The sequence below is a fragment of the Sprattus sprattus genome, assembly GCF_963457725.1.
Source record: "Sprattus sprattus genome assembly, chromosome: 4".
NCBI classification, from domain to species: Eukaryota; Metazoa; Chordata; class Actinopteri; order Clupeiformes; family Clupeidae; genus Sprattus; species Sprattus sprattus.
The window spans coordinates 5,579,190-5,595,671 of record NC_137923.1 but is presented as its reverse complement, the minus strand read 5'-3'; the positions used below and the strand labels follow the sequence as shown (position 1 = coordinate 5,595,671).

Below are 16,482 nucleotides of genomic sequence, written 5' to 3'. Positions count from 1 at the left end.
GCTCGTCTTCAGGCGCATAACACAGGCCTACGAAATAATGCATTTATGGATGACAGGAGTTGAGTCTAACTTAACTGTCATCCACAACACGGTGTGGTACAGGTGAACGGTGCATCTTTGTACGCCATCTAGTGGGTTCATAACGGATTTTTTTTTTCTTGTGCCCAGGGTCAAACACGTAGGATGGCATTTTGGCAGTGCAGTGGTTCTAAAAAAGGATGTAGGCGTCCTAGATGTGTATTAAAGCTTGGTCAACCATTACACCACACAACTTCTCTGCTTTTTCTGATATGCTCATGCGAAAAAATATTTTTCAAGTTTCCCTTTAAACTTCAGTTGAATATAACCATACCAACAAGTACCACATCTTCTGTCTAGATGCATCCAGGTGAAGATTTCAGGAGAACACAGCCCACACATTTCCATGAGCTTAAAAGAAATGCATGCAAATCACCAATTCCATCATACATTTCAGTGCACATGCTTTAGAATAGTTGTGTGAAAGGGTTACATTTTGATGAATCTATCATCACAATCACATATGTCACATTTGTCAAAAAAGCCTTATGCCAAATGAATGTATACCTTTTTTTGTACTACAGACATTATATGTAACATTGCTATGTTCCAACACTCATTAGTGCAAAGTAAGTTGGCCTGTAAGTGGTTCTCTGGAAATGAATTTGGTGTTAGAATGCTACTCTTCCTGCCCTCTGCTGTAGCAAACATGTATGACACCAAAGATAGACACAACATAAATAGTGCAAAGCAAGCCTTGCCAGATAAATAACAGATGAACTGTTTGAATGCTAGGATAGAAAACCTCTAAATTGTAGATTTAGTCGTTAGTAGAATTATATATAATGTATATTCTACAGCCAACATAAAATCATAGGCTAGTTCATCACAAATGATTTCACAAGAGTATCACACTTTTTCAGACTCTTTAATGACATTGCTCTCAACATCAAATACAACTTTGGTTCAGACCATTACCATAGCTTTACATGTAAAATTGTATCATTAATGAAAATAAATAATGTCAGTTCTCTACCTGCCATTCATGTACTGTATTTTGTGGGTTCTGTGCTCCCAGTTCACTGTGAACAGAGCTCTCCACACAATTCCTTTCACTTCACACCTATGGCAGTGACGATGACAGCACATTTCAAACAAGTATTTCTATGAAAATATGGTGATGTCTTTAAAAAAACACCCTCCACAGGCAGGGCTTTAGTGTCTCTTGAACATATGGACAAGGCAGAATACACACATCCATTCACTTTGCTAATGAACTTAATGGTTGATCCAGAAAAAAGTTAAGGAGAGTTGCATGGTACAAAAAAAAAAAAGTTAATAATCATTAATAACAAAATTAAGTGAAGCAAAGTGGATTAGCGCTCTAACATAGCACATATATGTAGGCAGTAAAGAACAAAACAACAGGTTTGAATAACAGTGCTATGCCTATGTCCTTCCTCTGGAATCATGTACGATGGTCGACTCATCTTGCAAAGATGGGAACCCACAGACAAATGTATGTCAGGTCTTTGAGCACAGTTATCTGGGGAGGCTCCAACCCTGTGTGTGTGTGTCCATCTGTAATGGATGGGGTGTTCCCAGGAGGAGTGTGGTTCAGGTGTCCTGCGGTGTGACGGGCTCAGAAGCCTGGAGCAGCAGGCTGCGGAGATGCACCTCGTCATCAAATGGGTTCTCCTTGTACTCCTGCCTCAGCCACTCTCTATACTGCACACATTCAGACATGCACACACAGCGTAACACCATGACTACAGCTTAGCACATAGCATAACTACACACAGATACCTGCCTCCTTCCTATAGGGTCTTTTTGTACAATTAAGGGAAACAAGAAAACTATCTGAATAAGTGATGAACTAAAAGCGACATAAAACTGAATATCATGGAAAAGATAGACTGCATTTTAGCAGATCCATTACTACGTTAAATTCAATTCAATTCAATTCAATTCAAAGGCTTTTTAAATGTAACAAAGCTTGAACAGGCAAAACTAGCTAGGTCATTCCACCCCAGAGGTGCCACAAACTAAGACAGGCTTGACTGTGTTCTCTTGCTGCTGAGAGAAGGGGAAGACAACAGACGCTCATCAGAGGAGCAACGTGGTGAAGAGGGGGCATGGTGCTAAATTAAGTCATTTGAATAAACAGGTGCCGATCCAGTGGCTGTCCTATAGGCGAGAGTGAGGGTTTTAAATTAAATTCTAGCAGCTACAGGGAGACAGTGAAGGGTGAGTTACAGAGGAGTGACGTGTGTCCTCTTTGGCTGATCAAAAGTTATTGTTTTTATTCAGAAGGACAATTATGAGTAATCCTTTAGTACTGTTTAACGAAAATAGATTATAAAAAATAGATATTAAAAAAATGCGTTGACCATACTGTACATGCCCTTATACTTCACCTATTTGCAGCTCACAGATTACCCTTCAGTATACCTAAACCATGGAGCTTTCAGGATAGCATAAGGTGCAAGTAGTTTGAGATAGAGATCCAGCAATGTGGTGAAAGTCAGGAAAATGTCTACTCTCTTGCTAACTTCAACATGGTCAAGGGATGTGACTGATCTGCCCGAACATTAAAGTAGGAACAGTACAAAATTTAACTTCATAAAATACATGCAAAGTCAATAGAATAAATTAAAACCACGCCATCTAGCCCCATAATTAAAGAAACTACAGTTAATTAACCAATGTCCTGTGAATGGGGACCTTTTCCAAGTGCGACCCATTTTGGGGCATTTTGACTATCATAGATAAAGTCCTTTGTTTCCAGTTAAAAATTCAGTTGAAAATTTCAGGGTTTGAGGTGTGTTTGAGTACAAATCTATAAAAAGATGGAAAATCTTACTCAGTGATAATTTGCCACAAAGAGACATCTATCAACCAGATTTGCCATTGATTTGCCAAAGTTGTTAATTGCAACCAACTGACCACCCTTTCCAAGTGTGCAGGATAACCTATATAGTGTCCGTCAGTTGCCATCAAAAAGCAACAGGCCCTCTCTCTCGAGCCAGTGTTAGGTTTGTCTATTCTTGGCTACAGTAAAAACATGGTGGTGCCACATGGCGGACTCCGTGGAAGAGGACCCGCTCCCTATGTCACGCAAGTTTTATATGCTTCATATGCTTGAATTATCATTACATATGCCAACTTTAAAAAAAACATTGATGATTTTGTTTCCTACAGGATTGCATTTAAAAAAAAAACCAATATATCCATACCATGTCATGAGAACAGAAAAATATCACTGATATAGCGGATTTCAACAGTTGTAGTATTGTATGGCTTTCATCTAAGTTAATATTGCCTGCAATGTCCATAGCCTTCGAAATAATGTAAGCCTAATTCAATTCAGAGTTTGTTTAAAATAATTGAAGCATTCCTTCTTAACATGCTGTTTTTAAAAGGTTGGTTTTTATGAATAATACTCGCTGGGATGCAGCTGTGTCATTTAGCCTAGTTTATGGATTTAAATAAAGACCTCTGCAATTGGTATAATAGACAAAGAAAATAATGATGACGAAAAATTAAATTAAATACAGACGTGTGTCGATGTACAAATAATTGCAACAATGGTTATTTGATGCTTCTAATGCTTCTTGTAATGACAGTTACATACAGTAATATTTCTGTTTTGATTGACCTTAAAATTCTACATTTTGTATATCCTGCATATACCGACAGGTCTGTTAAGTCTAGTAAGAGGTAATGCTGCTGTGTCATTAATAATTGATGTCTTCTTAAAGTGATGTGTTAGTGAGCAAGCACATCTAATTTCTCAGGTATGTCTGTCCTTGATTCCTCCAACCTTGTTGCATTCCATCCTCATTTCCTTAAGGGGCTAGGATGTAACGAAAGGTAGGAAGGGTGGATTGGCAGATACAGGAAATGATAACCATCCCTAGTGTTCAGAGGCTGGTGCTAACTCACCTGCTGTGCCTCGTTCTTGTCGAACTCCTGCAGCTGCCTCTGGAACCCCTGGTTGGGCCCTGCGCCTGGGCGTGCCACCCGCACCGCAGCCAAAGCCTCCTTCCAGCTCAGACCGGTCACGGTCATGATGTAGGCCACCACCAGCGTGACGCTACGGGAAACTCCTGCCAGACTGCACACACACACACACACACACACACACACATGCACGCACGCACGCACGCACGCAGGCACACACACACACACACACACACACACACACACACACACACACACACACACACACACACACACAAACAAACACACAGCAACTCAGAACAAGGACACATCCATAAGCTAGCTGAACTGAGGGCAAAAGCTGTCTTCCTAGAGCACATCCAGAATAGGATGCTCACCTTAATGGTCCTATCAGAAGAACCGGGAGGCAATGCAATCACAACTGAATCGGCACAACGTTTAATTCAGTGAGTGAATCTGCATGGTTTAAGAAATGTATGACATATAATCAATAGACATAGACTTAGGTATTCAAGAAAAACAAATACAGTCAATATCAGACACAGCACTTGATTCTCCTACACATGCACTTTGACAAGTCAACAAAATGTTGTCAAACACATGATTAGCTGCACTGAATGAACAGTGTGTAATCTAAACTGGGCACCAGCTCTAGAGGTTTGTAGCAAAATAGAGATGATACATTGACAACACTGTTCTGGTTGCTTAGGGTTACTGACACAGCAGGCATGCGGTCAATATTGATATCAGATAGCTGTTTTTGTTTACAGATTTTAGGAAGTTCAAAAATAAGCTTCCTCTTTCTTCGAGATCTAGTTAACAACCTCTTGACGTAGTCAAGACCTGTTTGAAGCGATCTCTCCAGAGCCTCTCCAGAGATCCAGGTGACTTGTGCTCCTCTCCAGACACAGTCGAGAGGTTTTGTGAGCACATTGGGGTGAGGTGCTGTTGACAGCTGTGCTTGGTGCAGAGCAAATTGTATGAAAGTCATTTTCACATAAACTGGGTGAGAGGCTGAGGATCATAGTACTCACCAGTGAACCAGACAGCCCTCGCCCTTTAGACGAGATTCATGCATGAATATGATGCTCTCTTTGAAGTGCTGCGTGCTGTTTAAGAGAGAGAGAGAGAGAGAGAAAGAGATATACAACTATTCCTCCGGCGCATGAAGATGTCCTTTACATTACACTACAAACAACAAAATGGAACAAAATTGCTGTATAAATTGACAACATATTTACACAACATTTGAAAACATTACATGATGAAACACCTAGGCTAAAGGCGAGGAGTTTTTTTTGGGGGAGGGGGGGATTTTGACAGTTAAATGAATGAGAAACAGAGAATCCAGGTAAGGTTGGTTGTGGGAGCGGAGGTGCGGAGGTTGGTTGTGGGAGCGTCGTGGCATGGGCGGGGTGGCGGTGATGGGTGGGGACGCCAGATGCTGGGCCATCCATCCTGCTGATGTGACAGCACCAGGATGAGAAACTGGTGTGTGTGTCCACTGCGCAAAGACAAGGCCAGTTTCACATTGGGCACTGGTGAGGTTTCACAGGGCTGTTGACGGGGTTAATGGCCACATTACTGTGTGGGGCTGTGCTTGGGGAGGATGGTGGTGGTGGTGGTGTGTGTCTGTGCGTGTGGGACGGGGGGGTTGTAAAGCGGTAAAAATAAAGGTTCACTGCAACAGCACAGGGCTCATAACTTCCTTCCTGAGCTGAGGGGCCACAGGAGGAAGCCTGTGTGCATGTGTGTGTGTGTATGTGTGTGCATGTGTGTGTGTGCATGTGTGTGTGTGTATGGATGTGTGTGTGACTGTGTGCGTGTGCATGTGCGTATATATAATGTGCGTATATATAATGGGTATCAATTTGCATGTGTGTGTGTTGACAGCCTGAGTTCAGTTTTATCTGTATGTATGTGAGCGATTGTGTGTGCATGTTTGTATGTGAGTTTGTGTGTGTTCTGTAGTAGTAGGCATGAGTGTATGAGTCTCTGCTAGGGATAACTCAGGCCCAAGTACATGAGGCACGTTGTGAATGGTATGGTACGCTCACTCATGAATATTTTGTGAACTATATCCTTTTTTCTAGGTTGTCAGAGTACCATGAGACGCCCACAGATTTTAAGAAAGCTGGTGATCTGTATCGTTTGATTCCGAGCATGCTTGCCGTGTAGATGCAGGGCTTACAGGTTTTGTGTGGGCAGGTCTGCTGCCGAAATGCACAGATAGGTCATCTCCTGCAGGAGGAGACAGGGTTAGCACATAAACTACACACACACTACACAGAAGAGCATTTCTTTATGAAAAGGAAAAGAGACCAACCACCAAAATAATGCTGATAAAAGAAAAACTGACTTGACAATGGAGACGATTTAACTAATGACAATAAAGATATAATGTAATCCAGGAAGCAATTATTTCAAGGGCTCAAGTTTTGAAGGAGCTAACATTTCATTGCATATTCCCACACTGAGCCCATGATCATCAGATACACGTTTGAAGAACTCTGCGTCTACTTCCCATGCAAATCCCTAATCTGTTACAATATATCTTTTTTCCAGGAGTGCTTGTGCTCTGGTTTCTGATACCTGGCCAGGGAATATTAACATGGAGCCTGTTCAAATCTCAGGCAGTATGCAAATGAGCGCTCCTCTTTTTCGCCCACACTGTAACATGACATGCCACAACTTCCATGCTTTTCAAACAAAGGGCTTCTGTGTCTGCTTTTACTCATCCATTCATCCACTCAATGCTTAAATTGTATTCAGTGATGATAAGAGGCTCCACACTGTCACACACAATGGCACCAGCCATTATATTCTGAGCACACAGTCTCAAAGGTGATTGAAGCCACACAGTCAACAATGCAACCATTGACTTTCTCTAGCAATTTTGAAATTGCTCGGATACCCTGCTCTTAAGGATCCTGCAATGTACAAACAAGTGTGAGATATAGGCCTTTCTTTTTAAGAACCATCGTAGTCAAAGGCAGATTTAAGATCTCATCATTTTACACTTGCAGGAAAAGGGTTTCTTGTAATTTGAGTTTGCTGTGGTAGTGGAGCTACAAGAGACGACTCGGCCTGTTCTATGTGTGTGTGTGTGTGTGTGTTTTTCTGATAAGACGCTGAAGTCCCTTGAGGTGGTGTGCTAAACAGAGCACGCTCGTGATCCACATCGCTGCATCTAACTGACAAACCCCAGCTCACTGCACACGCCTCACTGTTCACAGCCTGAGAGACCATGTCTACCAAAGAAGAGTCAAGCTTCATTCATAGACATGATGTGTACATGTGTATGTATGTGGGTACATGTGTGTGTACATGTGTGTGTATGTGTGTATGTGTATGTGTGTGTGTGTGTGTGTGTGTGTGTGTGTGTGTGTGTGTGTGTGTGTGTGTGTGTGTGTGTGTGTGTGTGTGTGTGTGTGTATGTGTGCGTGCACCCTGCATTATTTATTACACCTTGATATGTCTCCTTCTCAGAGAATCTCAGAGAATCCACTTGATATTCAAGTGCAGAGGAATACTGTGTCATTTATTTTTTTCCTCATCATCCGGTATGTACTGTATTTACCAAATACAAAACAAACAGAGACAATCCTAAATGTGAACTGTGACTTCACATCATTCCAACAGATGACACAGGCTCTAAAATAAGGTCCTCATAATCTCTGTTCTGAATCCTTTAGCTCAAGAGCAGAGTATGTTGACAGCCCCCTAGAGTGCTAATGATGGCTTTGCACGGGCCGTGTTGCGTTGCCAAGCCAAAGTGAAAACTGAGAGCAGGCAGGCAGGCAGGCAGGCAGTGGGGGCCACACAGGCAAGAGGCATGCATGCCACAGGATCATCTTCTCTGGACCTTGCCACTAGCCAGGGAGTGGGGCTGGGTCTGGGCTGTGAGTGTGAGGGGGTGGGGCAGGGGTGTAAGCAAAAACAGGAAGCCGGCTTATATGAACTGAACAGCATTCTGATGACTACTAGCCTTGTATCTGTCTAGGGGCTCACTGTTCAGCGCACATTCCAGGAGAAAGGAGAACAAGGATCTCTGTTTGCAGCCTGTTTGCTGAATGCATGTGTCCTTAAATGCCGTGGCATTGTGAGTCGCCAGACCTGCTCTACTCTAATTTGACCTCATTCGATCATGTCCACTTTGGTAGTTTTATCAGTTATACCCAAATTGCTGATCTAATGTTTCAGCTACTGAATAATATTACATGTATATTTACTAATTTGGCCGATACATTTGGCCCAGTATGGAGTGGGACCTAGCGGTGAGCATAAAGTAATGTAGCTACAGTGGCTACAGTGGCTGTTCTGGACTACTGCAGAGACACGGCAGCGCAACATGGTGGACTCCCTTTGTCGATACAAAAGTCTCATTCTAAGCTAACAAAAAAACCTTCGCTGTATGTCAGGGTCCTGTTCGCCCAGTCAGGATTTATTTTCCTAAACTGACCTGCGGACTATACATTAATCCTTACTAAAAACATAACTATGAATATTATATTCCCAAATACTGCACCTTTAAATGGATGGTAAATATCTTTATTGATCATCTAGTGTAATGAGCTCATGCTTATTGTTCCTGCTTACATCCAGCAGAGCTCAAACATACATGTGTACACATACATGGACCAGTCTGGCAAGTATGACTAGGAAACAGAGAGTGAACCACTGACCAGATCTACAGTATGTGCCTCACTGATAAAATCTGCATGGAAATTACTTGTGGGTGTGTTTGGCCTGAGGCCTTTCCCCATACTTTTAGTTTTCAAGCAAAGGAACACAATTGAGGTAGGGAGTGATCGGTTTTATGGAGACACCTTTTCGGGTTTTCTGTTCACAAAAGATACAATTGCAACATGTTTATGTAATGCATTAATAATAATGTAGTGTATTAATAATTATTCATAAAGCATTCTCAAAACACATGGACAAGGGTCCTGTGTCTGAGGTAGGCTACTTTCACACACAGTCACATATGACTGATGCAGTTAGCAGAGAGCCAGACAGACCTTCCTCCACACACAATGGCATAAGTGTGTATTTTGTTCATATTGTTCATATTATGTTCATATTTTGCTGGGTTGTCATATGCTAATTTACATAAACATAATCCAAAGAATAGCCTTGAGCTGTCCTTTTACCTGAAGAATGGGAGCAGCTGTATCATGGATGGAGAGAATATGTGTGACGTTGTGTTTTGCTAGTTGTTCTCTGTCTCTTGCATCTGAGGAGAAACACATCCATGCCTTTTAAACATCCACCCAAAGTCTGAAAACAGTGGCTGTCAAAAACATTTCAAGAGTAAATATTTAACTTACCTTTGAAGTTGCCCAAATAGAGGTCTGGTAGAACCTGACTTAAAGAATGCGGTGGTTAGGATAGGATTGTTAACGTACCGTAAAACATCATTTCTATTTTGTCATGGAAAACATTACTCTCAATTTTTTTTTAAACTTTTTTTTATATAGCAACATAACACAGGCATGGGAGAAAAAATATGAGAACTGTTGACCTACTCTAATTGAAAAGGGGGAGATCATTCCTGTACAGCAATGAAAAAGAAGTCATATGTTGCGGGACTTGCTTTGGAATCTAACTGCTTCTCACCGTAGCAAGAGATGCCAATCAATGTTCTTCATCAGTGGTACCACGGCTGAACAATGGCCTACCTAGTGCAAGTGACAGCCTTGCAAATTATGAGAGCCCTTACGAATTTGCAGGTTGGCCTGTAGGACGTGCATGACGCTAGCTCATTACGATTAATCCTGAAGTTCCATTTGGCCTGCTCAACACAATGGCTCCTTACGTCCAATCAAAATTCAGCAGCTAATTTATGCTTGTGTGATTGGCTAATCTTAATGTACAGTAATTTTGTAGGCTCATTAAAAATACCATATGTAAGCTATTTATCCAATTCCAATCAAATAATCTATGAAATGTTTTGTCTCTGCTCCTCTGACATGGTTTAGCCTGTCTTCAAAATCCATTTAGACTTTTTTTTTTTCTGTTTATGAAATATGACTTAACCACTACATCTTAAAGTCGAATTATTTTTTCAGTTCTTGGGACTAGAGGTCATATGTTATATCGGTTTTGCCAATACAACAGCTACTTTTGGCCTCTTTTGACACTCATCATAACAAGATCATAGCAAGCTGATGTATTGTTAATGCTCTCAAGTCTGCCTCAGTTATAGCTCACTTTGAATGAGGGATTTGCATTCAACATCCAGCTCAATCTTTCAAAAACTGAGTTCCTGGTATTCCCAGCCAATCTGGCTAGCCCACAAGATATTAACATTCAGCCTGGTTCGTCTTTATTGACTGCACGAAACTTGGGTGTAATTGATGGCATGGCATGCTTAATTCTCTGAGCATTTAGCTTTTGTCTCGAAATGTTGTCGGTTTACACTCCATAAAATTCGGATGCCATGGATCAGCACCATCTTATTAAAATGCAATAATTCAGTTCCCCCTCTTCACCACATAGCTCCTCTGATGAGCGTCTGTTGTCTTCCCCTTCCCTCAGCAGCAAGAGATCACAGTCAAGACTCCTAAATTTGTGGTACCTATGTGGTGGAATTACCTACCTAGTGCTGTCTGTACCAGTGACAGCCTTGTTGCAATTAAAAAGCCTTTAAAAAGTCACCTTTTTAAACATCATCTATCAAATTAGTTATTTTGTTTGAGGCTTACTTTATAAATATGATCATTGCTTTGATATTTGGAATTAAGATTACTAGTGTTATTATTATAATTGATTGATTGTTTTATTGTTAATGTTTGTTTGTATTTAAATGTGTATTTAAATGGATACTTTTGTTGTGTGTAATGTAATTTTTGTAATGTTTGTAAGCTGCTTTGGACAAAGCTGTCTGCTAAATACCGTAACAATAGCCATAACATATACAGGGTTTGCTAGCATTTCTAAACCTGATTGTTCAAATCCTTGATTGTGATTGGCTAAAAGCCGTTGTAAAATCCAGCATTACCTTACAATTTGACCTGATTACATTCCATATTACTGCGCAGCGAATGGCAAGGCATTCATATAGCGCATTTCATACCCAGTGTTCCATCTGGCTGTTGCGTTGCTTCAAGGGTTGCGTGGCAACGATTTATTTAGGAACTATAATTTTTAGTGGCGGAAGAATGACGGTTTATCATTAAACTATTGTTTCTTAAATTGAATTGTCTTTATTTATGAAACCATATCAAATATGTGTAGTAACAGGTTTAGAAAAGCAATAAGCCCCGCGAGTCCGTGCTTTGCGCTGATTTTAGAACAGGTAAGGGGGTTTAACGGCACTCCGCTTCGCGTCGTGCCTAACAACTCCCTTACCTGTTCTAAAATCAGCGCAAAGCACGGCCTCTTGGGGCTTATTGCTTAAGTAAGGAAGATATGTAGAACGCCTACAAGCACACTACAAATGATTGTGACGGACCTGTTAGTACTGCAATGGAATCAATATGGTTAAAGCAATGGGAATTCAAAATCTAAAAAAGACGTTTTTTAGAGGAAGGAAGTGGTTGAGTTCTTCCTAGTTTTGGATAATGTGCATTGCACACAATGAATGGAGCCCAACTTATTTTGAGCACTGACTGATAAATATTTTGATAGCAGAGTGTGTGGGTCAGTGGATCATTGGTGTTAGAGATCACTGCCCCCTGCCTTGTTAAATGATATGTATTGCTCATACAACAGGTGGAAGGGGAGTCAAAAGTAGCTTTCTTTGGTAGGGCGAATTGTTAACATTCACATTATTCAATAGGTAAGGCTACAAACGTATACAACGGCCGACTGCTTCCGCGGTGCAATCACATTTGCATTATATTGCGTAAATGTCTCTAGCTGTTATTTCTTGACAATTGCGAATTAAGTTCGTCATACATTCATAACGAGTGATGGTCCTATGGGAGGATGCTGTGACAGCTCCCTATATCGCATTACAAGCTGAATGTAACTGCCTACCCTACGTCTGGGGTAGGCTGTAGCTTTGCATTCTTTTAGTCTACTTGACCGCACAGGCATTATAAACAGGACGGCCCCTGCAAAGTAACGAACTGGGTCACCTTACAGCCGGATTAAGGTTACCAATGCCAACACGCAACTGGAGAGCAAGTTCACATCCTGAGACATGACGAAAGCACACACATCCGCCAAATAATGTCAATACACACGACAAATGCTTAAACTTTGCAATGACGATCAAAAAATGAATAGCCTACGCCGATGGCTTAATTAAATTGTACCTTGTTCATTCCATTTCCCATCCTGATGGAGATGCTCTTCAAACTGTCATGCACTGTACTTAGTCAATTTCTTCTTGTTCTCATACACAGAAATCTAGGCAGCTCGAACGATTCGAGAGCAATTGGACAGGTCTACAAACTCAGTAACTGAGCCTTACAACCATTCGCAGGGGTTTTTGGGACATGTAGTTTACATTAGCTAAAAGCAATACAGTGGCCACTAGTCATACACATTTAGTTGGCTAAAGGCCTACAATATTACAATACAGGGGTCAGTTTTTTAAGCTTAATAATATTGCTGTAATGTGCATCATAGAAAAAGTAGGCTATAAACTGCGATTATTGTAGCCTATCAAATCTCGGTTGATATGGCCTAGAAATAGCCCACTTGGGGAAACGTGTCAAATGAGCAATAATGTCATATTACTAATGATCAGCTGTGATCATTTGATATTAATAAAATATTACAATTTCATGCAATTACCATTACGTACCTTTATAATACAAGTTATCATGCTAAAACTTAAATAATGTAGTAGCCTAACTTCAACATCTGCCCCACGATGAGATAATTATCCTACAGTAGTCTGAGCTTTGACATTGAATTAAAAAATTGGTCAAATTCAACGTTTTGTGACGCTATGTAAGAATTCTAACAGTAGAGGGCGGCATGGACCTATTTGATTGAGCAAGTGTAGGTTTCAGTTGTGGAAATCCAAGCAATCACGTTACACATCACTCGTATCGTATGTGGCATGGTAGGATGAAGAACAGCCTGCCAAATGATCAATTTGGCTTGTGGGGACAATATACAAATCTGTTGAAAATGTCCGGATTTGGTTGTGGATTGAAACAAAATGCAACATAAACAAGACACACTCTAAAGCTGCAGTCAGTGTTTATGTTGTGGAAAAAAGACCTACAATAAATACATATGGTGAGTGTGTGTAGGCCTATCTATCTATCTATCTATATATATATCTATCTGAGGCTTGGGGAGTAGGCTAACTTGATGGAACGGCATTACGTAATTAGGATACAAAAAAAGTAATTTGATTACAAATTATTAACAGAATTACACATTTAAAATAGTTTTTAAAATGCAGAAAATTATACTATTATCCACATGCGCACTTTATAACACATCACGAGAAGACAACGGAGAACACTACTAAAGTCTAGATCAGGGGTGCCCAAATGCTTTCTTGTCAGGGGCCAAATATTAATCGGAGTGGAGGGCCGCGGGCCAAAACCAGAGTTTCATGTTAGGTCAGGTCCCATTATATTGAAATGTAGTGCATATGTGTACCCAATTAACATTACCATTAATATTCTTACCTGCAAACTAAGAAGGGCTAAAAAAGGTGACAAACCAAGCCCCTGTAGGTAGGTCCGGGGGTATCCCCCCCAGATTTTTTTGTTATTTTAACATGTAAATTAAGCATTCTGGTATACTCCAGGACGAAAATAATGGGGAAAGATAACATTTGCTTCAGGTTAAAAAAAGAAACATTTATTAACATATCATACTAATTTAATGTAATCTATTAGTATACACAGGGAAGATAGGTAGGAGACTTATATAATGGCCAATCAACTAACAGCAAGTTAAAGGCTAATAAACATGATTGCAGGCAACAAGAGTGACTACTGATGTTTCGATGGAAATACTCCCATTATTTTCTATTTGTATCCGTCAAAAGAGAAAGATATAACAGTTACGTGTAAGCTGTGCCGTGGAAACAAGCGCCGTGACAGCACTTGACTCCAAAGGCTACCTCCACAAACATTTGTTAAGCCAACACGAACAGGTGAAACTTGTAGCAAGAGAGCATCATGCCTTGACCTCAACTGAAGGACAGACTGCCCCAACTCAGATAGAGAGAGAGAGAGCTTGCACATTGACTACTGGTTGATTTCATATTTCATTTCAACATTCTTTACACAAACATAAGTAAGGTACTTACAGTTGGCAGTTGCTAAACTCGTGTTGACATGTGTGAATTTGAACACATGAATATGAACTTGTTCTACCTTTTCCCATTATACATGTAAGTTGAGAAGACTATAACATCAGCTAGATAACTAGCTATCATTTCATGCAAACGGAGCTCTTCCATTTAAATCGTTTAAGGTTAAGGTAAAAGCTAGCTAGTTAGCTAGCATAGCAACAAGATAACCATAGATATGGATCTGTATTGACAAAAGGTCAATAGCGCCCCCCTTGACCCATCTGAAACCATGTTAAAACTGTGGCCAAGCAGTGAACTGCAACCAGTCTTAGTTAAATATGACGTTGAAACAGAGACCCTGTTAAAACTGGGTTAAAATGCTGTCTAACAAATGACGTTCTAACTATAATTCTGACCGGAGCGCGGGCCAAAATAAATCCAGCGCGGGCCACATTTGGCCCGCGGGCCCCAAATTGGGCAGCCCTGGTCTAGATGATGACCTGGAGTTTGCTTTCCCTGCCTGGAAATATCGACACTATTTTTTTGGTCTGTTTAATAGTCACTACCTAGTGAACTGGACCACCATATAGGGAAGAGTTGGGTTTGTGACATGGGATGAGACACACAGAGTAATTGTGCACCAAGCCGTCTCTCATTCGGCAATGCTCTGAGCTGATTGTATGAAAGGTCATAATATTGTTTGACATATTTAATAGTCATCTTTTTCCTTGCACAGCAAGCAATAGTGCCAGTTGTTGCATTGGAGACATAGGCGACAGCCCCCTTTGGCTCTGTCATCAAATGACCCCAAGGTCGGACCTAAGTGGGCAAATGTATGCTCTGCTCACTCAAATTGTTCAACTTTTTTCTGTCTTTTGAATCTGCCACATTAATCACCTTTATTTAATTAGTTCTGTGATAATCCTAAAATATGGAGTTGGAATGGTTTCAAAATTCACAAATAAATGTCACGCCATTCACAAATGTAAATACTGTTACAGACTATCAAACGTTACTACACGAGTATTTACTAGTGGACCAGCACAAATTAATGCCCAAATAACGACTCCAAGCATACTGGAATGTTAAATTATAATATAAGGAGCCTAGCTTATTCTTGAAAATACTTTGACACTCAGACACTTTGTGTCAATGAACAAGCTCAGCGTGAATTCTGTTTGAGGAACAACATTGAAGTGTTATGTTGTTATACCCATTAAAAAAGCAAACTAGGTCTTATCTTCAATAAAAGCCTTACTAGTCCAATTAAAACCAAGTAACTTAGTTATAGCCTTTTCTAAGTCACTTCTTTCATTGTAGACCAGCGTCACAGTTTTCATGACAACTTGTGTTTTGTGATAACAGAGATAGATTTCCCCGAAGCCCCCATAGTCCATTCACTCTTTCTTGATGAAGCCAGCTGTTTTGAATGTGTTTGTGCTGGTTCCTGCCCAATACAGCCACGTTTTCAAAGTGTGTTGTTTTTCATCACATTAGAACAGCATTGTGGGTCAGGTCATCCTCCAGCATAATATAGCAGTGCTGGTATTAGGCCAACAACTTTCCAATAAGAAACTTCTTAAACCAGCAAAGCCTCTGTTTCTGAGTATTCTGAGAAAAAAAAGAAGGTGCGTGTAGCTATGGTAGTTAATCTTGTGAAAAAATGAGAAAGTGATGTAGTGTAGGTCTGGTTGCCCACTATCCCCATCACTTCTTATTTTGATTATTAAGGTCTGGCCAAGGAGTAGGTAGTTGCCAGTTTCGCTTTCTGTCTCATCGCGGCTGCATTAGACCATTTCCACAGTGCATATCCTGGAAACCATCACCGAGAAACGGTAAGAGGGAAACGTTGTAGCGTTGACTTTTCTTTTCATATTAACGTCCATCCGTGCCTTTTATGCGTATTGTAGACATGTTTAGAACCAGGTGTATTGTGTCTTTCAATGACACTCAGCTTCCGTGTTTTATTTGTAGGCTATTAGAAAAAAATGAAAAATAGTAGGCTATTTGCCATGTTCTACTTGCAAATAAGTCAAATCCGTTGAAGGGTCTATAGAGGGCCTATAGAGACTGGTTGCTTGAAATCAGGGACCAGCTACAGTTTTGCTAAGTTGTGGTCATGGATAATAAATCAGCCTATTGAATTCAGTTCAACGATTTTCCGAGAACACAGCGAAAATATTTAGACTCGGGTAGGCTATTGAGTTATAGGCTACACATGCTTGGGTAACCTGGTATTGTCGGGGGGATAGATCATCTCCCTATTAGTGTTTAGGCCTCAGTTG

At 40.6% G+C, this 16,482-nt stretch overlaps 1 protein-coding gene across 1 annotated transcript; it reads right to left on the bottom strand.

The window, feature by feature from the left end:
* Window positions 1-1,028: 1,028 nt before the first annotated feature.
* Window positions 1,029-12,266, bottom strand: dusp22b (dual specificity phosphatase 22b; the record flags this gene model as incomplete). The annotated part of the gene is made up of 7 exons (XM_080837210.1): window positions 1,029-1,746; window positions 3,964-4,135; window positions 5,016-5,090; window positions 6,173-6,222; window positions 9,135-9,217; window positions 9,312-9,345; window positions 12,246-12,266. 7 exons carry the CDS (start codon window positions 12,264-12,266, stop codon window positions 1,636-1,638), a joined length of 546 nt encoding a protein of 181 aa, XP_080693336.1. The 3' UTR covers window positions 1,029-1,635.
* Between the last annotated feature and the right edge of the window lie 4,216 nt (window positions 12,267-16,482).